General features: G+C 40.7%; 1 protein-coding gene across 3 annotated transcripts in view; it reads left to right on the top strand.

Moving 5' to 3' along the window:
* The window catches only part of phip (pleckstrin homology domain interacting protein), a 198,997-nt gene that overhangs the window by 70,721 nt on the left and 102,863 nt on the right, over positions 1 to 25,413 (top strand). For all 3 annotated transcript variants that reach the window (XM_048530796.2, XM_048530794.2, XM_048530797.2), the window contains exons 9-11: positions 8,277 to 8,377; positions 13,899 to 13,969; positions 23,706 to 23,806. In XM_048530796.2, coding sequence (XP_048386753.1) covers positions 8,277 to 8,377; positions 13,899 to 13,969; positions 23,706 to 23,806 — 273 coding nt within the window. The remainder of the gene's footprint in view (positions 1 to 8,276; positions 8,378 to 13,898; positions 13,970 to 23,705; positions 23,807 to 25,413) is intronic.

Here is a 25,413-nt window from a genome sequence, read left to right as displayed (position 1 = left end):
GAAACTGGTGAAGTCCACATTGATACCATATGGCTGCAGGGTTCCCAGGCGGAATATGAGTTGCTGTTCCTGCAACCTTCGGGTGGCATCATTGTGGCAGTGCAGGAGGCCCATGATGGACATGTCATCAAGAGAATGGGAGGGGGAGTGGAAATGGTTTGCGACTGGGAGGTGCAGTTGTTTGTTGCGAACTGAGCGGAGGTGTTCTGCAAAGCGGTCCCCAAGCTGTTGCTGTTAATTTTGAATGTTTAAAGCATGTTTCAGAGCTGCAGAGAACTTGGGAGAAGGAAGCACACTCTCAGACATTTCAAAACTGTACAGAGCTAATTTTGTGTACTCATGTGGAATTTGCATGCCAAGCTGATAACTATGGACCATTCGAGGATAAAGGAGGGAACTTGAGCTTGGAGGTAGAGGATGTTGACAAGATCCTAAATGAGTGCTTTGCTTTGGTATTTACACAGGAGCAGGATATGGAGGATTGTGAGATTAGTGTGGAACATATTGATACACTAGGGTGTTTTGAGATCAGTAAAGAAGTCGTGTTGGGTCTCTTGAAGAGTATTAAGGTGGCTAAGTCCCAGGGCCCAATGATATCTACCCGTGATTATTGAGAGAGGCAAGAGAGGAGATTGCTGTGGTCTTGACCAAGATCTTTGTATCCTCACTAGCCACTGGAGAGGTCATGGAGGACTGTTGAGTAGCTAATGTTGTTCCTCTGTTCAAGAAGGGAAATAGAGATAATCGAGGAAACTATAGACCGGTGAGCTTCACATTGGTGGTTAGGAAGCTATTGGAGAGAAGTCTTATGGATAGGATTTATGCGCATTTGGAAAAGTATGGCCTAATTAGGGGCAGTCAGCATGGCTTTGTGTGGGACAGGTCATGTCTTACTAACTTGATTACATTTTTTGAGGAGGTGACAAAGGTGACCAATGAAGGTAGGGCAATGCATGTTGTCTGCATGGATCTTAGTAAGGCTTTTGACAAAGTCCCTCATGGTAGGCCCATGCAAAAGTTTAAGATGCATGGGATCCACAGTGACTTGGGCCATTTGGATTCAGAATTGGCTTGCTCATAGAAGGCAGAAGGTAATGGTGGAAGAGTGTTTTTTAAGCTGGAGGTCCACGACTAGTGGTGCTCTACAGGGATTCATACTGGGATCTCTACTGTTTGTGATATATATAAATGACTTGGATGAAAACGTAGATGGGTGGGTCAGTATGTTTGCAGAAGACACAAAGATCGGTGGAGTTGTGTATAGCTTGGAAGGTTGCCAGTGAATATAACAGGACATAAGTCACTTGCAGATGTGGGCAAAGAAATGGCAGACGGAGTTTAATCTAGATAAGTATGAGGTGCTGTACTTTGGGAAATTAAATGTTAAGGAAAAGTATACAGTTAATGGCAGGACCCTGAACAGCATTGATGTGCAGAGGGATCTTGGAGTTCAAGTCTATAGCTCCCTGAAAGCGACCACACAACTAGAAAGGGTGGTGAAGAATGCTTATGGCATGCTTGCCTTTATTGGTTGGGGAACTGAATACAAGAGTCAGGATGTCAAGTTACAGCTTAATAAGACTTTGGTTCGGCTACACTTAAGAATATTACATTTAATCCTGGTTGTCACGTTATGGGAAGGATGTGGAAGCTTTGGAGAGGGTGCAGAAGAGGTTTACCAGGATGCTGCCTGGATTAGTGGGCATGAGCTAGAAGGAGAGACTAGAAAACCTGTTTGTTTTCCCTGGAGCAGTGGAGGTTGAGGGGAGACTTGATAGAAGTCTATAAAATTATGAGATACATAGATAGGTTGATGGTCGGAGTCATTTTCCTAGTGTTGAAATGCCTGATACTAGGGGTCATGCATTTGAGATGAGAGGGGGAAAGTTAACAGGAGATGTAAAGGCCAAGTTTTTGACACAGAGTGGCAGGCATCTGGAACATGCTGCCAGGAGTGGTTGTGGTGGAGGCAGATATGATAAGGGCATTTAAGGGACGTTGACATGAACATATGGAAGGAGTGAAGGGATATGGACTGAGAGCAGGCAGAAAGGATTAGTTTCATTTGGAATCACGTTTGGCACAACATTGTGGGACGTAGGGCTCATTCCTATGCTGTACTGTTCGAAGTTCAATGTAGTTCTATTTCCTTTTATTCCAGCACAAATGCTGTAATTGAGTATTTAATTAATCTTATGCATGTCTGAATGCACAATGAAACTGAATGTCTCATTAGACCAGTAATGGATACTTCACTTGCTCCAGGTATTGCTAAGTTCTAAGATTAATAAATATTAATAGAATGACGCAGTATGGAAGGAAGCAATTTGGTCCCCTCATACTGTTCTATCTTTTGTTAGATCTACGCAGTTCTTTAAAATGTTGCTGTTGAATCTGCTTCCACCATTCAGCAGGTACATTCTCGATTTACAGTGATTAGCCGTGTTAAAAACAGAACCATTTTGGAAAAAGGGTTAGAGGCAACAATCCGAAATCTGCCATATGGCTTAAAGCAGTGACTGAAGATATGTTTCCTGTAGTGGGAGAGACTAGAACCTGAGGGCACAACCTCAAGAGTGAAGGAACAACCCTTTAGAACTGAGCTGAGGAGGAATTTCTTCAGCCAGGGTGTGGTTAATCTGTGGAACTCATTGCTGCAGAGGGTTGTGGAGTGTATTTAGGACGGAGCTGGATAGGTTCTTGATTAATATGGGTGTCAGAGGTTACAGGAAGAGAGCAGGAGAATAGGGTTGAGAAATATATCAGGCATGATTGAATGGTAAAGCAGACTTGATGGGTCAAATGACTGAATTCTGTTCCTACATCTTATGGTCTTTTGGAAAAGGACAATATGTAACTGGTGTAAGAACTGATTATCGACATTTCAGCACCTGGAAATGGCTTCTCTTAATCATTCTTCTATTTATTATTTATGGACAAGTTTTGGGTATTTCAGAGGTGAGTTATCTGATGCAGATGCCTGGTCTCTGACTTGCTTTTGTAGCCACAGTACTTAACATGGCTCGTCCAGTTCATTTTCTGATTAATGGTAATCCTCGGGCTGAAGATAGTAGTAGAGTCAGTGATGGTAATGCCACTGAATGTCATGTGGTGATTGTTAGATTCTCTCTTTTTAAAGATAGTCATTGCCTGGCACTCTATTCTGGATAGCCATTTCTGGAGGAAGTGTTGTTGGCTGCAGCAGCTTGACCTGTGCTTTTCAGAACTTGAGTAAAGCTAGTATATTATGGCACACCTCTGAGAGGCTGAGACTTAAATGAGTAGCACATTTGTAGATGTAGTCATCCCACAGCTTCAAATGCATGGAATGTGCAAAGGTGTGACCACCAGACAAACAGAAGTGGACAGGTAGTTAGTGTGGGAGTTCTCTGATGACATCCTGCTCTGCATGCTGTATTTTGTTTTGAATTCTGATGCAGTTGATGCTCATTTGGGGAGTGTGCACACTGCCAAATCCAGCCTGGCACTACTTCATGGATGGCAATTTTAGCAATGTTGTATTCACTAATTGCATTCGTCATGGGCCAGATCTATCTAGGACCAGCAGATTCTCTCAGTGGCTGCAAGTGAAAGTGTGTTCACAACTCGATCCATCTGTCTCTTTTTCTCTTTCATGCTGACTCAGTTTGTAGCATCTCCAGACATCATAGCTCACCACCTGTACTTCCTGTTGGCAATGTTTGATGTGGCACAGTGATGAACCCCTTCAAAAAGTCTTATAAATAATTGCATGGAATTTCTTTCCAGTGGAAACCTCACCATGCAATGTGATCAAAGGCAGGTGACTGGCATTCATCTTAACACCATGACCCATGCACTGTAGTTAGTTTTGCAGGAGGATGGCCTCAATGCTCTTTTTGTCAACTCTTTCTAGGACTTCAATATTTCTGAACTGATCCTGTCAGCAAATCTTAAGTGTTGCAGAGGTAATAGAACATAGAACATAGAACATAGAACAGTACAGCACAGAACAGGCCCTTCAGCCCACAATGTTGTGCCGACCATTGATCCTCATGGATGCACCCTCAAATTTCTGTGACCATATGCATGTCCAGCAGTCTCTTAAATGACCCCAATGACCTTGCTTCCACAACTGCTGCTGGCAACGCATTCCATGCTCTCACAACTCTCTGCGTAAAGAACCTGCCTCTGACATCCCCTCTATACTTTCCACCAACCAGCTTAAAACTATGACCCCTCGTGCTAGCCATTTCTGCCCTGGGAAATAGTCTCTGGCTATCGACTCTATCTATGCCTCTCATTATCTTGTATACCTCAATTAGGTCCCCTCTCCTCCTCCTTTTCTCCAATGAAAAGAGACCGAGCTCAGTCAACCTCTCTTCATAAGATAAGCCCTCCAGTCCAGGCAGCATCCTGGTAAACCTCCTCTGAACCCTCTCCAAAGCATCCACATCTTTCCTATAATAGGGCGCCCAGAACTGGACGCAGTATTCCAAGTGCGGTCTAACCAAAGTTTTATAGAGCTGCAACAAGATCTCACGACTCTTAAACTCAATCCCCCTGTTAATGAAAGCCAAAACACCATATGCTTTCTTAACAACCCTGTCCACTTGGGTGGCCATTTTAAGGGATCTATGTATCTGCACACCAAGATCCCTCTGTTCCTCCACGCTGCCAAGAATCCTATCCTTAATCCTGTACTCAGCTTTCAAATTCGACCTTCCAAAATGCATCACCTCGCATTTATCCAGGTTGAACTCCATCTGCCACCTCTCAGCCCATCTCTGCATCCTGTCAATGTCCCGCTGCAGCCTACAACAGCCCTCTACACTGTCAACGACACCTCCGACCTTTGTGTCGTCTGCAAACTTGCTGACCCATCCTTCAATTCCCTCGTCCAAGTCATTAATAAAAATTACAAACAGTAGAGGCCCAAGGACAGAGCCCTGTGGAACCCCACTCACCACTGACTTCCAGGCAGAATATTTTCCTTCTACTACCACTCGCTGTCTTCTGTTGGCCAGCCAATTCTGTATCCAATCAGCTAAGTTCCCCTGTATCCCATTCCTCCTGACCTTCTAATGCTGCTGGAAATGATCTAAAAGCTGTACATGTTAGTAATGCAGGACCAGCACCATACAGTGGCTTTGTACACTGGTTACATTGTCCCATTTAAACCATGGTAACCCAAGTCAAACATAGACACGCATAGGAATTCCCAGAGGCATAGTTCTCAACCCATAATGCAATCAACAAACATGTAGAATTGGATCACATATATAAACCCATACAGAACAAAACTGGGAATGACGCTACTCACCATAATAGACCAGACAGTATAAATTCCAGACATCATCAGAGGCCTCACTGATGATGTTACCGAGCATCGTCATGAAACGTCTGAACAAAAACAAGCCAGCTCAGTGAGCAAGTAAACAACCTCACCCACAACCTGAGCCACAGATCTTTGTCAAAACCTTAAATTTGTCACCTCTCCCACTTCTCATTCTTTCCTAATTTTCCTGAACAGTTTATATCTGAGATACTTAGTACCCAGTTTTGCCCTTCCTCGAATCAAGTCTCTGTTATACATAGTATTTATATTAGCAATTTGCACTTGCAGCTCCCCAGTCTTATTTACCACACTCCAAAGATTCATGTATATGCACAGTAACCTTGATGTAGGATTTATTACTTTCCATCTTACTTTGATTCTATTTATTAACTTTTATTTTCTGTGCTAGTGCTACCTAATGCTCCCAGTGTTTTGTGTAACTTAATATTATTTTCTGATGTTATCTGTTCTGGTTCCTGTATTGTTGCTGAGCTAGTTTAAACCCTCCCCATCAGCACTAGCAAAACAATCAACAAGGGTCTTAGTTCCAGCTCTGGTTGGGTTCAGGTTTTTTGGCCTGTATCGGCCAGTACTAGTCCCAATGTCCACCGTTTTAGGTGCACAATCATTTGTCTTGTCCTCCAATTTCTGGACCGTCTAGGATGTGGCACTGACATTAATTCAGAGGTTACTATTTTTGACATTCTACTTGCTAATTTTCTATCTTGCTCCTAAATTCTGACTACAGGACCATATCTCCTTTCCTTTGTAAGATGTTGGTTCCAGTGAGGATCCTTCCCACTCAAGCTACTCCATCCATTCAACAATATCCTTGACTGTAGAATCAGAGAGGCAACACACCATCACTATCAGCATCACCGTCATCACATTTACATTTGTGGCCGCAGAAACATCTGTCTGTTCCCCTAACTAACTAACCAACCTCCTAACTGTCACTACTGCTGTTCCTTTCTTTATCCCTTTCTTTATCCCTTTTGCACAGTTGAACTGTTTATGGTGCTGTAAATGTGGCTCTGAATATGCTCCCTTGAAGAACTAGTGCACTCGTCAGCTTTGAAAACGGGAAACTGATTTTTGCGTACAACTCCATGGAACTCTTGTAAAACCTGCCTGTTTCTCTCGAGCTGCCTTACTGTTCTGCCTCCAAGACTTTGTTGCAGTTTCACTACCTTTCTAAATGTACTACCCAAATAACAGTTATCCTCATGGATGCACCACAGCGACTCCAGTCAATACTTGTGCCCTGAAATCTGGAGCTCAAGTTCCTGCAACTGGCAGCATTCTCTGCACTTGAGGGCATCCAGGATATTGGTAGGGTCCATGACTTTCTGAACATTACAGGCCATACATTCCACCTGACTGAGCTGTGCAGCCATGTTTTAATTTTCCTCAAATTAACTTTATTCTGCTTTGGATTACTTCTATCACTTGATTGTATTGGCTGAGACTTCCCCTTATCAGATGTTTCTTGATTATATCGAGTATGCAAATGGTGATGTTTCCATGTGTCTATTTCCCTTATGCTTTGAGGTGATATGGGTCATACGTTTGAAAGGTGGAACTTGGTGAGTTATGGTAGTGTACCTCGGAGATGGAAAACACTGCAGCCACTGTGCTTCTCTGGTGAAGAGAGTAAATGTTTCGGGTGGTGGATGTGGTACCAGTTAAGTGATGCCTTGTCCTGGATTGTGTCAAGCTTCTTGATTGTCGTTCAAACGGCACTCACCCAGTCAAATGGGCGTATTCTGTCACAGTGGTGTCATGCCTTGTAGATGGTGGACAGGCAAGGGAGACAGAGGTGTGAGTTACCGGCCATTGATTTCCTAACCTCTGATCTGCTCTTGTAACCACAGTATTTATACACTTCTTTTGGCTCAGTTTTGGGTGAAAGGTAGCCCCAGGATGTTGATATTAAGAGATTCAAAGGTGGTAATGCCTTTGAATGTCAAGGCTAGTTCATTAGATTCTCACTTCTTGAACATGATTATTGCCAGGCATTTTTGGGGCCTGAATGTTACTTGCTGCTTATTAGCCCATGGATATTGTCCAGATCTTGTGTACTTGAACACAGGCTCCTTCAATATCTGAGGAGTCATGAATTTGTGAAGGTTGCTCAGTCATCAGTGAACATCCCATGTCTGCCCTGTGATGGAACTGGTTGGTGAAGAACATGAAGGTTTGACCTGAGGACCTCCTGTAGTGATGTCCTAGGGCTGAGATGGTTGACTTCCAGCACCACAACCATTGTCATTTATGCCAGGTGTGCCCAAATTGTTGCTCAGGGTCCCTGATATCCTACTGTCACATATTGCCTTAACATCAAGGACAGTCGCTCATGCCACATCAGTTCAGCATTAGTCCATGCTTGAACCAAGGCTATGACGAGGTCAGCAGCACCATGGTAGAACCTAAACTGAGTGTCAGAGAGAAAGTTATTTTGTTGCTGGTGCCACTTGATAGCACATTTATAACTTCTTCCATGACTTTGCTGATGATCAAGAGTAGATTGATAGGGTAGGAATTGGCTAGTTGGGATTTTACTGAGTTTTCTTCCAACTTTGATACTGGACCAATTCCACTTGTGTTCCACTGTAATCTTCACAGCTTCACAGGTAATTTGGACTGTCCTTAACTTTCAATTCAGTGTAGGGCAAAATGATTTATTTGTTTGCACCATCGCTGGTCAGAACACTTCTTCCCTGCCCCCTGAATCATTGGGTGTGTTATCCGTCAGGATGTTGCAAGCTGAAAGTGCCCAAAAATGACAGCAGCTGGATCATTGTTGGGTAGCTAGTCAGAAACTGATTTGCCTTTATAGCTGGCCCACATAATCACCTTAGCTATCAAATGTTTCCATTGATGTTCATAGCACATTTTGACAGTAAAATGTGCTTTAACATGTTACCCAGTACTAACTTATAATTTTGTTGCTTTTCAGTTTTCACCAATGTGCACTGGCTCTTTGAGGTTCCTGTCTTCCACAGGGGCAGATGGTACAGTTTGCTTCTGGCAGTGGGATGCTGGCATGTACAAATTTAAGTAAGTTAATGAGCTTTACTTTTAAGGCAAATTATGTTATGTGCTTCACAGTTGTTAAATATTTTGGAATTATTTAGTATCTGAGTTCTGCAAAGCTTAATGATTTTGATTTCACACATTATTTTAAAGCTGTTTTTGCTGCCATAATTATTGAATTATCCCAATATCAATTGAGCAGTTTCAGTAAAGAAGTACAGGAGGCCTTTTTATTTGAGAAATTCAGTTTTATCTCATTTGTTCAAGGAATGTGGGTGTCATTGGTAAATTCAACCTTTTATTGGCAGTGCTTAAATGCACCTGGAGAAGGATACTGATGCGCCGACCTCTTGAAAACAGATCATATCAGAGGTCAGTAAAGAGCTGACCACATTGATATGGGACTGCAGTCAAATCAAGAATGGCAGATCTCCTTCCCTTAAAGGTCATTAGTGAACCAGACAGATTTTTACAGCAATCAGATAGTCTTATGATCATTACTGCTGATATTAGCATTTTATTCCCGATTTAGTTCCTCAGCTAACAAGCTTCAAATTGAAATTTTAATCTTTGGATCATTAGTCAAGGCTTTTTGGAGCGTTGTCCAATATCGGAACTATTATGCTACCTCCTTTCAAAAAAAAAAGACCAGAGGGACTGGTGTACAGCAGTTAATGTCCCTTTAAATGGATTTATAGTCTACTTTGGAGTTGGCTGATCCTAGGAAATCTCATATACTGGGAAATGTGCAACACAATTCAAAATCAAAGTCGAAGGACTCTTGGGTGAATGTTATTTTATTCTATTAAAGAGGGAATATTTTGAACAAAAGCACATCCTATCGTCATCCTCAAAGAACAAAAAACACAATTTAATTTCCATTCTGAGGGTGATAATTATGCACGTTTGTTTATTTGTTTACCTTTTCGTAAGATACTGTGCATTCATATGAAGGTACAAATTAGCAGCCCTCCATCATGTTCTTGTAATTATTTTCAAGCTGCATGAATGCACCATTTCTCCCAAAAATGGACATACATTTGAATAATCAAAATGGAAATAGTAAATGTATTCAGTCTGAGTGATGCTTCCAAAAAAAACTGAATGAGAAATGGCTTCCTTCCAACATGATTGCATCCCATAGTATAAATTCAAAGGCAACTGAATGTGATTTGGCTGAGATTTCAACTCTAACTTTGACATACAACATTATCAGTCACATAACATGAGGTTTGTAATTGTTTTGAGTTAAACGTCCTTTCCCTTTTGAACAGATGATAACTTAGCTATTTCATATCCAGTTCTTACAAACTGTTATGTCAGAACATGAAGATAATTTGTCATACAATTTTTATTCTCATGAATGGTGTACCTTCACGGTTATTCTGTTATATTCTTGTCCCATTATATTCTCACAATGACGCTGATAATACTTTACAGATAGAATTTAAGGGTATGAGAAATTAACATGTACATGTTAAAATGTTGGGTGGTATAGGGATAAATTTCAAGTATGCTCGTGAACTTTTGACTAAGTTTGGGTTAGAAGGTTTGAAAACCAGTCAAGAAGGTAACTCAGGTCTGCACATTTCATGAAAACCAAAATGATGAGCATCTGCACTTGGAACGAAGGATTTTTTTTAAGGAAAGCATTTCCATTCTCAACCAAGTCAATTTCCAAGTCCGTAGAGTATTTCTGTTTGAATTCGATTATCCTTGAGTAGTTTCATAAAGGTTTACATCTTAGAAGGATATTGGTTAGTCTACTATATTTGAGCTGCTATATGAATGAAGGAGTCTAAATGAATCTAATCTCCCCTTTTCCCATGCTTAACCTGTTCATTACAATTGTCCAAATGTAAAAACAGTCTTTCCTTTACATTTCATAAATTTAAACACCTTCATTTAATCTCTGCTTGGCCTTCTCTGCACCAGTAGAAATAATTTATTTTCTCATATTTTTCATAGTTCTTATTCCTGAAGAATTCACACTTTACTTATCTGGTTCTAATGTCTCTTCTGCAAAGTTGCACACAGTACTACAACTGTGATTAACCTTTGGGGAAAGAAGATTCTAATCTCATTGCTTGCGTATTCCCTACTACTTAGTAAACCTAAATCAGTATTGCCCTTTTACGTTGCTATTCTTACTGAACTTTTACTTCACGGTTTTATGGACTTGCATCTCCAAGTCTCTGTTCCTCCTCACCCTTTGTCATTTGCTTGGATGCATACTGTATGGGTTCTCACCCAACATGCATCATTTCACATTTCTTAACATTAAATGGAACTTGCTGCCATTCTAGCATCCTGTTCATTTGCTCCTGAAGACATTCAGTCCTTCTTGCTGCCAGCCCTATGTTTATGTCATTATTCTCCAACAAGTGTGAGTTTAACCATCTTTCCATTACATTCATAATATCCATAATCTGTAATAATCTGTATGTGAAAATATGAACTAGGGACAGGACTAGACCATTCTAGAGTCCTCTAGCCTGCTTCGCCCTTCAATAGGATCATGACTGATTTGTTTGTGATCTCATATCCATGTTCCTGCCTACGCATGATAACCTTTGTCTCCCTCGATAGTAAAGAATCTATCTACAATTGGCTGAAAGTATTCAATTACCCTGCCTCCTCTACTGTTTAGCGGAGAGTCTTGAGCTCCTTTGGGAGGAAGAAAAACCTTGAGTAGTTTTGTAAAGGTTTACATCTCAGAAAGATGTTGGTTAGTCCACTGTATTTGAGCTGCTCTATCCCCATCTTAAATGGAATAAAATCAATAACTTAAATTAATACTGCATTTAAATGGCATTACCATTGCTGAATGTCAGCTATCAAAATTCTGGAATTTACCTTTGAATGGAGACTGAACCAGATGAGCCACACACATACTGTGTCTAGAGAACAGGCTGGAGACTTGAAATGCTGCGGTGATTACTTCACCACTGCGTCCTCAGAGTCTGCCCACCATCTACAAAGCGCAAGTGAGGAGTGTGCTGAAATACTCCTCCACTTAGCTGGTTGAGTGTAGTTTCAACAACTGTCGATACTATCCAGAATGATGCAGCCAGTTTGAATGGTACCCCATCCAACATCTTTAATGTTCACACCCTCCAGCACCAATGGACAGTGGCAACAGTGTGTCTCTTCTGTAGGATGCACTGTAGCAGCACAGTAAGGTTCACTCAACAGCTCCTTCCAGAACCATGACATTCACCACTTAGTTGGACAAAGGCAGGGATTGCTATCACCTGCAAGTCCACCTCCAAGCCACGCAGCATCCTAATTTGTAACAGTATCACCATTCCTTTGCTGTCACTGGGTCAAAATCCTGAACTTGCTTCCAACAGCACTGTGTGTATACCTAAGTCCCATGGACTGCAATTGTTCAAGAGGGCTGACCACCACCATTCCTAATTCCTGAATACTCATAAATGCAGACCAGGTTGAAAGTTTCCAAGTTTCAAAATGAGCTGTTGACCATGTTTATCATCTTTGCTTTGAGAATTTTAGCGCCAGCCCATTTGCCTCTGAATGTTTGCTTTCACGTGGAGCTGACTATCCCAATTCCAGTGTTACTATCTTTTTCAGAGTTTCAAAATGTGAGCCAGAGTTTCCAAAAATTTTGTGAAACCGCTGGTACAATGTATACAGGCTGTATAAATTTGAGTAACTTGTGCAACTCTAAATACTTGCTATTTTTCCTTGGGTTGCTCAACTTGGCACTGAATGAACTGCCTCCTCCTCTAAATTATTAAATGTGCGTAGTTAACTCAGTGCGTCTTAGCTGTGATGTGAAGCAAATTAATGTATGATGCCAAGAGAGTGATTCATGGAACCATCTCTTTAACAATTGTGTAGTTGTTGAATCGATATGGAACCTCGCACAAGGAGCATGCTGCCATCTGTCTCTCTTTCTTGTGTGTGTGTGTGTGTGTGTGTGTGTGTGTGTGTGTGTGTGTGTGTGTGTGTGTGGTTTTGATTTTTGATTTACTATTTATGTGCAAATCAGGGTCACTTACTAGTAAAGGAGCAAGGGTTGTTGTAAAATATAACATAACATTAAAGACACCACCGTCCAACTGGAACATGAGCTGCTGTCTCATTAGAGAGGTATGGTGGGAGGTGATGTAAGCTGAGGGTCACCATGCCTTAGGTGAGGGAAGAGGTTGAGAAGGAGGGTCCTTCACGGTAACCTCAACTGGTGTGGAAATTGAACCTACGCTGTTGCTGTCACTTTGCATTACAAACCAGACATCCAACTGAAACAACCAGCCCCTAATGTTATAACATTATATAACCGAGTTCTCAAAATTATTTATTACATTATTAACAAAAAGCAGAACGTTGTCCAATGGCTGCAATATCATCTAGTCAAAAACTAAAAGGACCTTCATGTGTGGAGAAGCAGTTTTTCAATACAAACTTGACAGGGAGTGCTTCGAGCATATAATGATGCATAAGGTAATATCCATCATTAATAACTTGCCATTTAGTGTTGTTTTCCTGTTGAAAAAAATCTCAAGGTCTAGATTCTGCTGGAACAGTAATCCTACTGATGGATGTTAGAACATTGATCTAACATTTTAATTATGATTCCTTTGAACTGAAGATACTAAAAATGTATCTGTAGATTAATCTCTTTACATGAAATATTTGTTTTGGGAGTACATCAGACAATATTTGTTGATTGTCCAGACCTAACAAGACTTACTGTCCTGTATTGTTAGTGTGTGATAGGTAGATGTTTTGTTCTTCTACAATTACTGTATGAGCGAAACATAAAATTCACCTGTTTCTAAAAGGGCAGTTTCTTTTTATATTTTATTTGCAAGCATTTAATTTCATGTCTATATCTCATCAAGACATTTTTAAAGGACTTTATATCAAACTTTTGTTTTCTTTCATATCATAGAATCCCTACAGTGTGGAAACAGGCCCTTCGGCTGAACAAGTCCACCCTAGGAGCATCCCATTCAGACCCATACCCCTATAACCCACCTAACCTATGCATCCCTGAACACTACGGGCAATTTAACATGGCCAATCCACCTAGCCTGCACATCTCTGGACTGTGGGAGGAAACCGGAGCACCCGGAGGAAACCCACGCAGACACTAGGAGAATGTGCAAACTCCACACAGACAGTTGCCGCAGGCCGGAATCGAACCCGGATTTCTGGTGTTGTGAGGCAACAGTGCTAACCACTGAGCCACTGTGCCGCCCCGATATGTTGTACTAAGAGACTATTCGCGTATTAGCTTCAAAATACTATTCTATTAGCCTAATAACTGATACAGCCTTAGTGATTAGTTTGATATAAATGCGGCATTGGTTTTCAAAAGAATTCTCATGTCAGTCAATATTAATTATTATTCCCATTGTCAAATTTTTTTTCGAATAATATTAAATGTCAGTTTATGGAAGAGGATAGTACATTTCAATGCAAATGGAAAATGTTTTACGTATTAGTTTTAAAATGAGGTAAGTTGGCAAGACCACAATTATTCTAAATTATTTTCATCACTCTTTTTTTAATACAGCCATCGGCCAATTAAATTTACTGAGCGACCAAGGCCAGGGGTTCAAATGATCTGTTCTTCTTTCAGTGCTGGTAAGTGCCATTGCAGATTTTAAAGGTTGAAGGCTGACAGTAATTTTTTTTATATCTTAGTGTTAGCATGTGTCCACTAAAGCAGAACATATCAAACATGGACAAGTTATTGGCAAAATGCTGGAAGAGGTTGTGAATAGTATTGTCAAATGGCACTTGTTCAGGAAAAAAACTGTTTGTTGATCATTAATTGGGCTCTACCAGGGCCAATTAGTGCTTGTCCTCAGTAAAACATAGGTACAAACACAGACAAAAGAACAGAACTTAAGAGCTGCGATGATTCTGACTGCTTGTCTGCATTTGTGCTGCTTCATTAATATTCAAGAAGCTTGAAACTATCCAGGAAAGAGCAACCTGCTTGATTGACATACCTCCACCATGATGCTCAGTGGCAGCAGTATGTACCATCTACAAGATGCGCTGAAACATTCACAAAGGTCCCTAAGACAATACTTTCCAAATGCAACCTCTATTGCATGGAAGGACAACTGTTGCAGATACATGGGAGTACCATCATGTGCAAGTTCACCTGTCAATCATGCATGATTCTAACTTGGAAGTGCATTGCATTCCTTCAGTTTTGCTTGGTCAAAATCTGGAAGCTCCCTTCCTAACAACATTTTGGGTGTTCTAACCCTGCATGGGCTGCAGCATTTAAAAAGATAACTAATGAACACCACCTTCATGGCAATTAGAGATCCACAATAAATGTTGTCCAATCAGCCATGCCAACATCCTGTAATTTAATTTAAAAAGAACCTTAATTTTCAAAACACACTTTTTAACAATGTTCTAACTCTAGAAAATTTAGGCTGTTGCGGTAATTTTTTTTTCTAGAAACTGTACACTGGTGCTTGGTTTCAGGTGAATAACTTCTGTCATTTAATTTTACTTTCGTTGCTGAGGCTAATGCAAATTCACTATATGGAATATTGAAAGAGATGAAGAGTTGTTCATTTTAAATCTGAGATTGGTAATGCTTTTGCCGCAGATGAGCCATGATCGCATCAAACAGTGAAACAGGCTCGAGATCCTCAATTCCCTACTCCTGTTCTTACATCCCTATGAACCTTGATGTTTCATTCTGTTGAATTTGCTATGTAAATATGCGTTGGTAAAGTGTTTCTTATTTCTTCCCGTTTTCTTTTTATTTATTCATTTGTGGAATGTGTATGTGGCAGGCTGGGCCTGCATTTATTGCCATCCCTATTTGCCCTTGGGAACGTGATGGTGAGTTGCCTTTTTGAATTGCTGCTGTCCCACAATGCCATTAGGGAGGGAATTCCGGGATTTTGACTCAGTTGTAGTGAAGGAAAGGCGATATATTTCCAAGTCAGGATGATAAATGACTTGGAAAGGAACTTGAAGGTGGTGGTGGTGCTGCCCCTGTTTTCTAGATAGAAGTGGCCATGAGTTTGGGAGGTGCTGTCTGACAATCTGTAGTGAGGTTCTGCAGTGCATTTTGTAGATAGTACACACTGCTGCTACTGAGTATCAGTGGTAGAAGAAGTGCATGCTTGTGAATCTAGTGCCAATCAAGGGTACTGGATGGAGTCAAACTTCTTGAGTGTCACTGGAGCTGTGTTCGTCCAAGCAAGTGGGGAGTATTCCATCACACTCTTGAGTCGTGCCTTGTAGATGGCAACAGACTTTGAGGAGTCAGGAGGTGAGTTGCTCACCATGGTGTTCCTAACCTCTGACCTGCCCTTGTAGCCACTGTTTTTATGTGTTGAGTCCAGTTGAGTTTCTGGCCAATGATAACCCCCAGGATGTTGATAGTGGGGGATTCACTGAAGGTAATACCATTGATCGTCAAAGGGCAGTGGTTAGATTGTCTGTCTGTTATTGGTGATGGTCATAGCCTGGCATTTGTGTGGCACAAATATTATTTGTCACTTTTCAGCCCCAGCCTGGATACTGCCCAGATTTTGTTTCATTTGAACATGGACTAATTTGATATCTGAGGAGTCACGAATTGTGCTGAACATTGTGCACTCATTGATGAATATCTCACTTCTGACCTTATGATGGAGGGAAGGTCATTGATGAAGCAGTTGAGGATGGGTGGGCCGAGGAGACCACCCTGAGGAACTCCTGCAGAGATGTCTTATAGATGTGATGACTGACCATCAACAACCATAACTATATTCCTAAGTGTCTGGTATGACTCCACCTGGCAGAGAGTTTTCCCCCAATACCAATTGATTCCAGTTTTGCTAAAGTTCCTTGATGCTATATTCAGTCAAATGTAGCCGTGATGACAAGGGCTATCACTCTGACATCACATCTGAAATTCAGCTCTTTTGTCCATGTTTGAACCAAGGCTGTAATGAGGTCAGGAGCTGAGTGGCCCTGGTGGTGCCCAAACTGGGTTTGGCTGAGCGGGTGCTATTTGATAGCACTGTTGATAACACCTTACATCACTTTTACTGATGATCAAGAACACACTGATGGGGCAGTAACTGGATGAGTTGGATTTGTGATCAGAGATAACGGGAACTGCAGATGCTGGAGTATCCGAGATAACAAAGAGCACAAAAACTCCTAAGATGCTGCTTGGCCTGCTGTCTTCATCCAGCTCCACACTTTGTTATCCTGGGTTGGATTTGTTCTGCTTTTTATATACAGGATATACCTGGGTGATTTTCCACATTGTCAGGTAGATGCCAGTGTTGTAACTCCTGGAACAGCTTGGCGAGGGGAGCGGCAGTTCTGGAGCGCAAGTCTTCAGTACTGTTGCCAAAAATTGTCAGGGCCCATAGCCGTTGCAGTATCCAGTGTCTCAACCGTTTCTTGATTTCATGTGGATTGAATCAAATTGGCCAAAGACTGGTATCTGTAATGCTGGGGACCACTGGAGGAGGCCAAGATGGATCGCCCACGTGGCACTTCTAGCTGAAGATTGCTGCAAAATCTTCAGCTTTATCTTTTGCACTGACAAGTGCTGGGCTCACAGCCAGAAAAATGTGCTGCTTCATCTGTGGACCAATTTCTACTTGGGTCATCTGTACATTGAACACAGTTAGTGAGATGACAGTCATTGAATTAATTTTCTGAGGTTGTTAATTTCTTCTGTGTAGAAGATGGAAAATATCAGCTCTGCAGAGCCTTATCTGTTATTCACAGATAGTTTTGGTATTTTTTTTGAAGCGTAAATATTCATCAGGACCAGTGAGTGACTTCTGCTTTGGTTTTGCTGAGACCATTTCTGGTGTTCTTATTGTTAATATGATTACAAAGAACTTCTATCCAATGGAGGGAAGTTTGCCTTTGCGTTATGATCCCAGCTGGTGATAAAATTGGACAGGTCTGATCACAGCTGAATGCTAAATCTGAACAAATCAGATCCCAAAATAAAATCTGCCTTGGTAGGTGTAAGTGTTCTTCTTGCAATTTGGTTACTATATTCACAAGACGCTGGCAATGTACTTTTAATAAAAGACAACAAAAATTACATAAGGAGAAAAAAAGTCTCAAACAGTTTTATGCTATACATGAAATAATGGAAATGCTGTCATTACAGATATCAGAAATAAACATTCAACACTTTTACCTTCAACAACAATCTCACGTATACTCAAACCTTAGTGAAGGGTTATCCCTGTTTCTGCTTTCAAATTCTTTCTTGTGACTGCACTTGGTTTCTTTTAATAAATTTGTGCATTCACCAGTGTTTTAGTTAATGTCTCTTCACAAGTCCTCAAACAAATTGACAGTATGGCTTAATTTGTTTTTAACACAGACTGCCTAAACTCTACTTCCACACCCCTCGGCTACTGAAGCTTTATCTTACTAACAGTAAACTCGTCATGGTGGCTTTATAGCTTTCACTGCTTTGGACACTGCTTAGCTAATAGCTCCTTTGCTACCATAGACTTTCATCTCTAACAGAAGCAGGCACACTACTAACCTTCTAGGTGGTTCTTTCTTTCTGAAAAGAACCTTTCTCATGTTATAAGACACTTTGTTACTAGGCAACAAAACAGCCAATTTTTAAAATCTCTTCTGCCTTTTTCTCAAGCATTAAACTACGCATTCTTGGGTGGAGAAGCCCAAAGTTTCACCATCCTCTAAGTGAAGAAATCTGTGCTCATATCAGTCTTAATTGGCCAGCAGTTTATTCTGAGACCATGTTTCCGATTCTACTCACTAGTCCGTGAAATATCTTGTCCGCATCTACCTTTTACATCCTATTCAGAATTATGTAAGTTTCAATTAAATTACCTCTCATTCCTCAAAACCTCAAATTTGGGCCTTGTTTATTCTGTCTCTTCTTTAAAATAATCCTGCTATCATAGGGATTAATTTGGTAAACCATCCCCGCCTGTTGCAAGTATCATCTTCCTTAGATGGGAAGACTAAAGCTGTACACGATACTCCAGGCGCAGTCTCACCAAGAATCAGTATAATTGCACCAAGACTTCCTCACTTTAAATCCCATTACAATGAAGGACAAAGTACCACGTATCTTCCCAATTGCTTGCTGCATTTGCACGATTGTTCTTATTTTCTCTGTTTCTCATTAGCTTTGCTTAACTTTTCTGTTTACTTTCCCTTTAATTTTTCGGTATGTTCCGTCAACAAACAGAGAATGTTTGGGGAAGATTCAAGCAAAATTTTAGACGGATTTTGAAGTGTTAGTGGAAGGAGGGAGGAATTTGGAAAAGATGATGGATAACAAGTCACGTTAAGCCAGTCAAATGGGTTACACTGTGGTTTCATTGTCTGTTGTATGCCTTGGCATGATTTTCATGTTAGAGGCAGAAATCAGGAATTTGGGAATTTTCTCGAGGCATGTTTCCTCTTCCTGGTCTGACAGTCCCTTACTATGCTATTTTGATTGTGAAGAATTGAGGGTGGACTGGAGTTGAAATTTCTGACTTAAGCAGTAGGCTCAAGGTAGAAACAAAGACAGGCACAGGATGTGAAAAGGCATGCATATGTCACTGAGTGTGGTGCCGGATGAACACAGCAGGCCAAGCAGCATCTTAGGACCACAAAAGCTGACATTTCGGGCCTTGACCCTTCAACAGACCCTTTTTTCTGATGAAGGGTCAAGACCAAAACACCAGCTTTTGTGCTCCTGAGATGCTGCTTGGGCTGCTGTGTTCATCCAGCTTCACACTTTGTTATCTCGGATTTTCCAGCATCTGCAGTTCCTATTATCTCTGTTACTGAGTTATGGTCTCAGTTCTGGAGATGGATGTGAGGCCCCCCAGTTCTCCTTTCATCTGGTTCCACCATCTTAACCCCTCACATCTTTACTTCTACTTTGATTTCTCTATAGTAATAGTGCCCGATAATAATATTGAGAAGTCTTTGAGAAGCTCATAAAACTGTCAAATCAAAACACGTTACTTCAATGTGCATGTTTAAAACAAAATAATTTTCTTGGCAAGTCATGAATCTGCAGGTACAACTGAGCTCTCAATCCACTTGAAAGCTGTGTCAAGCGGAATGTATTATTTGGTTTCATACTTGGCCAGGCTTTCCAAAGTGAGTTTTAATAAGGAACTTGGAATGAGATTTTGTTGGACAGTCATTCGCAAAACCTCCAAAGCTGAACCCTGTAAAACCCTGATGTCAGCCAAAAACTCAGACATCTGTCAAAACTTTGAAACAGTTAAACAATGGTTGAGCTGAACTCGAAGGAAAATTCAAAAGGAAAGGGAAAGTTCACCAAATCAAATCTAAACTTCACATTTAAGCAATGCAAATAGACTCTTTTACCCTGGGAATAATAAACTCTAATATATCTAAAGGCCTTTCCATTTTCATAATGTAGTACAAGATAATAGTTGAAATACCTTGCTGAAACAGGACTCTACTTAAAATGTATATAACTTATGATGCAACATTTTATTTTGATGTGAAGTTGACATGTCCTTTTGAATGTATGCTTGAAGTCCTGAAAGTCTCACCTCCAGAACATGGCTGGCAATGTTGAGACACCTTGAGGTGAGGTTACAGACCACCCGCTTGTACCAAACCAATCAAAATTGCCTTGATTGAAATAGAGGCCAGGAATTCTGGAATCAGATGCTCCCTGCGATTTTTAAAAAGCATGTTGTGCAATTTGCTTTTGTATTGAGACAGGAAAATCCAGCTCCTGGCCTCCTTCCCTTACTCAGTTTTCTGACTCAACTGTGCCGAATCTTTATCAGTCCTCTTGTTTCCTTGTTTACCCCATACTCTCCAACTCCTCTTTCAAATAATCATCTTCTACCTCATGTACTAAAGATCCTAAGAATATTTTAAAGGTTCACAGGATGGAGGCGACACAAGGTAAGTTAGCACTTGCCTGTCCCTAATTGCCCAGAGGGCAATGAAGAGTCGACCACATTGCATGAGAGTCTGGAGTCACGTGTAGGACAGACTGGGTAAGGAAGGCCAATTTCCTTCTCTAAAGGGCATTGGTGAACCAGATGGGTTTTCCAGCAAATGGCAACAGTTTCACTAGAGTCCTGCCTGTAGATTTGTTATGGATGTCAGGTTCCACCAGCTGTCATTGCAGGTTTTGAACCCAGGTCCTCAAAACATTACCCAGGCCACTAGATAATATTCTGGTGATAAAAGCACTAGGTCATTGCCTCCTCTTGGAATAGGACCAGGAGTTTGCTATATTGTTGGTGGAGCCTTGAATTTGTTGAGTCAACACTGTCACGTTATCAAAAATGGTTACAGTTTACCAACCTGAAGATGACCCATTTCCTGGAATCCCTATAGTGTGCAAGCAGGCCATTCAGCCCATCGAGTTCACACTCCTCTCCAAAGAGCATTCCTCCCAGACCCACCCTGCCTCCCTATCCCTGTAACCCTGCAATTCCCATGGTTAATTCACACATCCCTGGACACCATGGACAATATAGCATGGCCAGTCCATTTAACCTACATATTTTTGGACTATGGGAGAAAACAGGAACATCCAGAGGGAGCTCATGCAGACACTAGAAGAAAGTGCAGACTCCACACAGACAGTTGCCATAGGCTGGATTCAAATCTGGGTTCCTGGCTATGTGGAGTAGCAGTGCTAACTACTGAGCCACCGTGCTGCCTACGGGCTCTCTATTTCATGTTAAGAGCTGATTCTCTACCCACGTAAATGTACCGCATCCAATAATGCAAGCTCCCGCATGTGCAGTAAATTTTTATTTCCTTTTTTTCTCCATATCTTTTTTCCCTACTGTGACTTTATTTGCACTCCCTGCCCAGTTCTATTGTATTTGGTTGATATTACCCTCAACACAACCCTGCCACATTGTTCCTTCTCTTTCCTGATAAACAACAACAACAACAGCTTCATGGCCATCATTAAGTCCTTACTTTCAGGATTTGTGTTGAGTTTAAATTCCTACATCTGCCATAGCAGGATTTGAAACCAGGTCCCTAGAACATTACCTGGATTAATAGTCTAGTGATAATACCACTGTCAGGAAAAAGCCAGAGCGGATTGGGACATTACCACTGTGCCACAAGAAGGCCTTCCTCACCTCCCCTTACCAGCTTTATTGTGTTTAATTTAACAAATTAGGCTTCCTATTTAGAAATATCACTCAATTGTTTCCTGTGGTTAATACTAAGTAGTTCAACAAGCTAAACTATAAATTGAATACCATGCTTATATTTTATTCCATACCAGTTTAAGATTCTGTCCATGCTGTGTGAGGGATGAAATCATAGAAAATTAGCAATTTGAACACTCTTCAGCTTCTGAAGACTGAAATAAATGTTATAAAAAGCAGCATCCCCTTCCCCTTCTACATTTAATTTCCACCTGCACTGAATTACCAAATTAGCACTGAGGCCTTGTCACACCTGTGTACAAGCAAAATCTACTTTTATAGACGACTCTCATCCAACTTGCAACCACTAACGCAGGTTGCTGCGTTAGTGGTTAACATCTATTCACTTTTAGCTCAGTGACTGATACCTGCCATTGCCGGGGAGTTTTGTTAACTAGGCTTCTAAACTCGCTCACCAGATAGATTCTCATCTGTACCAAATTCAGAAATACCACTTGTGCCTCATTCTATTCAGGCTTTGTCATAGACTTGTGCTACCCCACTCACCTATCCCCTTTCTTATTATATCCTCACCCACCCTATTCTGCAGTTTGCAGCATTTCTCTGCTGCCTTTACTTCTCTTTCCCACATTCCTCAGCTGTTTTATTTTCATTTTCTTTCGCCTTTTTCTTCCTTTGTTCATTGCTCCTACTCTTCCTTTCAAGTTGATGTAAATCCTTAGCTCAAGTTTGAACTCAGAAAATAGCAATTTTGATTCAGCTCTAATTGAAAAATTCTCCAGTGCCAATTAACCTATGAAACAATTGAAATTGAACTTTTAAAATTAGTGTTCCAAGGGTGGGGAGCAGTGATTATCACTTGGTTGTCTTTTGAGATAAAGAGAATCACGTCCATCCTTTAGGACGTTTGGTAGGGTTCTGCAAAATATGCAAATAACTCTTAAAGCTGAACTGGGACTGGAACATTGTGTTGCAGATAGGATGGGAGCTCACAGATGATTGAGCTTCTCTCCTCAAATAAAAGCCAAAAGAACTGCGGATTTTGTAAGTCAGGAACAAAAACAAAGTTGCTGGAAAAGCCCAACAGCCCAGAACTGTTCTGAGGAAGTGTCACCAGACCTGAGACGTTAACACTTTTTTTTCCTTCACAGATACTGCCAGATCTGCTGAGCTTTTCCAGCACATTTGTTTTTGAGCTTCTCTCCTTGTTTTCTATCTGCCTCTGACATGCATTTGGTTCAGGCCCCACCCTTCATTGGTTGTACCAGTTGCTGTGAATTTGGGCAGACATCTCCAGAATCTGGCTTGACATCACAATTCATGAACAGTACCTTCACACTGTACTTATTTTGTCACTAAATTTTCCTGCTGCTGCACAGACCTTTGAGGTTCATACACAAAGGCAACAGAGAAGTGAATACGCCCACATTTTGATCAGTGTGTGCGGAACCTCTGAGCAACTGCTTGTAATACTTTCCTTTGACTGCCATGAAAGCACATTCCAGATTCAAACTGCCCATACAAGTGCGTAGTTAGTAAGCAAATGTTCTGAATTCTGGCTGCATAACCAGCCAGCTCAGTTGTGATTATCTCAATATGGTGTTGATGCTTGGCATACCAGCTTGGGTGAGCACATCAGTATCTGGCATGTTGTTATGGTTGTTAAAAATTCACTTGCAGTTGATTATACCAGCTCTAACTTCTTGTGACACATTTTGTGGGTTCTTGGTATGCAGCTGCACCAACTTCATGCCATGGTAATGATTGCAACATGAAGCACAATGACAGGACATATGGAGGAGTGGATATTTCTGACAAAAAAAATTCCTGATTTTCATATTTGACTGCTCAGCTACAGATGCTAGAGGTTGTCAGAGTTTCTCCAATAGAACAGTGATATTGCTGGTCTCATCCTCATTATCGCCATTAAATTCAGAATGGGAAGTGATTTCTTCTGCATAAATCGTGTCATCACTTCAAGTTAGGTTGTGTGGAGGAAAAGGGAGATAAAAGGGATATTTAAAAAAGGCTTGTAAATCTGATTAGGATGCTTTGCTCATTCTGAGAGTAAAAGTCATACTGAGAGCTTATTTCTGCATGTGCACTTATCTCTATGTCTTTGTGAGAAATATGACAACTAAACAAAATATCTTCAAAATATTAGTCATATGTGTATAATGTGTGCCTACATGAGTCTGTCTCTTTTATTTCAGGTGGAATGTTTTTGGCAACGGGGAGCACAGATCATATTATAAGAGTTTACTACTTTGGGTCAGGGCAACCTGAGAAGATTTCAGAGTTGGAATTTCATACTGTAAGAGTCTTTATTTTATAGGAATTTTATATGAATTCTCATGTTGGAAAGGAAATGAATGACATGAACGTGAAATAATATAATGAAATACATTAATTGTAAGAAATGATCAATGTTAAAATCACCATTATTAAATATGATCAAAGAATCTTACAACTGCGAAGGAGACCTTATGGCTTATGTTTGCTCTTTGGAAAAGCTGTCCAACTTAGTCTCTTACTAAGCCTTTATTTTCCGTAACCCACCTAATTTGTCATCATCAAACATATGTGAATGTTTTTGTGAAATCGCATATAGAATCTGTTTCCACCACTGCTTCAGGTGGTATTTACCAAATTTGAAAAAAAAACAGTTTTGTGAAAAAGTTATTCCTAATTTGCTCACCTTTGGCCATTATTTTGAATTGATGATATCTGGTTACCTCCTTGCATCTCCGAGGAAGTCGTACAATTACTAAGAAAGCATCGAATCCCCTAACAAGTTCGAAAACCTATGTTAAATCCTTAAGGAAAAGAATTCCAGTTTGTCCAATCACTGCACATAATTTAAGTCACTCGTCCCCAGGAAACTGTCTCTGATCTTCTGTGTATACTTCCTAAAATAAGGAATTGCACACAATACTTGAGTTGAGGCCAAATCTGTGATTTGTAAAGAGCTAGCATGACTTCTTGTTTTTACTCATTTGGAGCTGCTACTTACAAATCCAACTAATTAACTCATGAGATAGTAGGAGCTGCTGATGCTGGAGAATCTGAGACAACACGGTGTGAAGCTGGATGAACGCAGCAGGCCAAGCAGCGTCAGAGGAGCCGGAAAGTTTGACGTTTCGGGTCTGAAGAAGGGTCTCGACCCAAAGCGTCAAACTTTCCTGCTCCTCCGATGCTGCTTGGCCTGATGTGTACATCCAGCTTCACACTGGGTTATCCTAAATATCTCATGAACTTTCTTAAGTACTTTATCAATTTGGCTTGTGACCTAAGATCTGTGAATATGCAGCCGCAGATTTCTTCGCAATATCCCCACGTCAGCACCCTTAGGAATAGACTTGTCTCCACATTGTTTCTTCCAAAGTACATCACTTCACATTATTGACTTTAAATTGTATTTTACCTCATGTGACTGCTTATTTCATCTGCCTGATTTTGATCTCCTGAAACCTGACACTGACCTAGTCACTATTTACATTGCTTTCAAGTTTTCTCTCACCTATTTTGATATTGTGCAATTCATTTATATTTTACTGATAAAACAGTAATCAATAGCCTATTACATATTAGACTTACTGTGTGCTGTACTATTCAGTTTCAAATTAATTCTAAGCTTCTATATCAGATTCTGTCAATGTGGAAAACAGTAAGAAAGTGGTCATTAAGTGCAGCACAAGTTCCACATGTGGTGCATTGGGCTGTTAAAGGAAGCCTGGTTAGAAGATGATTAACCTAGTTGTTCTCATTTTCAGACCTGGGGCCAGAAATAGCTGTCTAATCAAGCCAAGTTTAATGTGTGACAATATAATACTCAAAACATTTAATTCCATATTATACCTCCATACAACTGATGATTGATAGGAAATTCCTTTAATTGTTGATCTTTTAACTAGGGTACCA

This window comes from Stegostoma tigrinum, chromosome 4, assembly GCF_030684315.1.
Source record: "Stegostoma tigrinum isolate sSteTig4 chromosome 4, sSteTig4.hap1, whole genome shotgun sequence".
NCBI lineage: Eukaryota > Metazoa > Chordata > Chondrichthyes > Orectolobiformes > Stegostomatidae > Stegostoma > Stegostoma tigrinum.
Note: the sequence above shows the minus strand (reverse complement) of the source record. Positions and strands in the feature narration are given on the sequence as shown.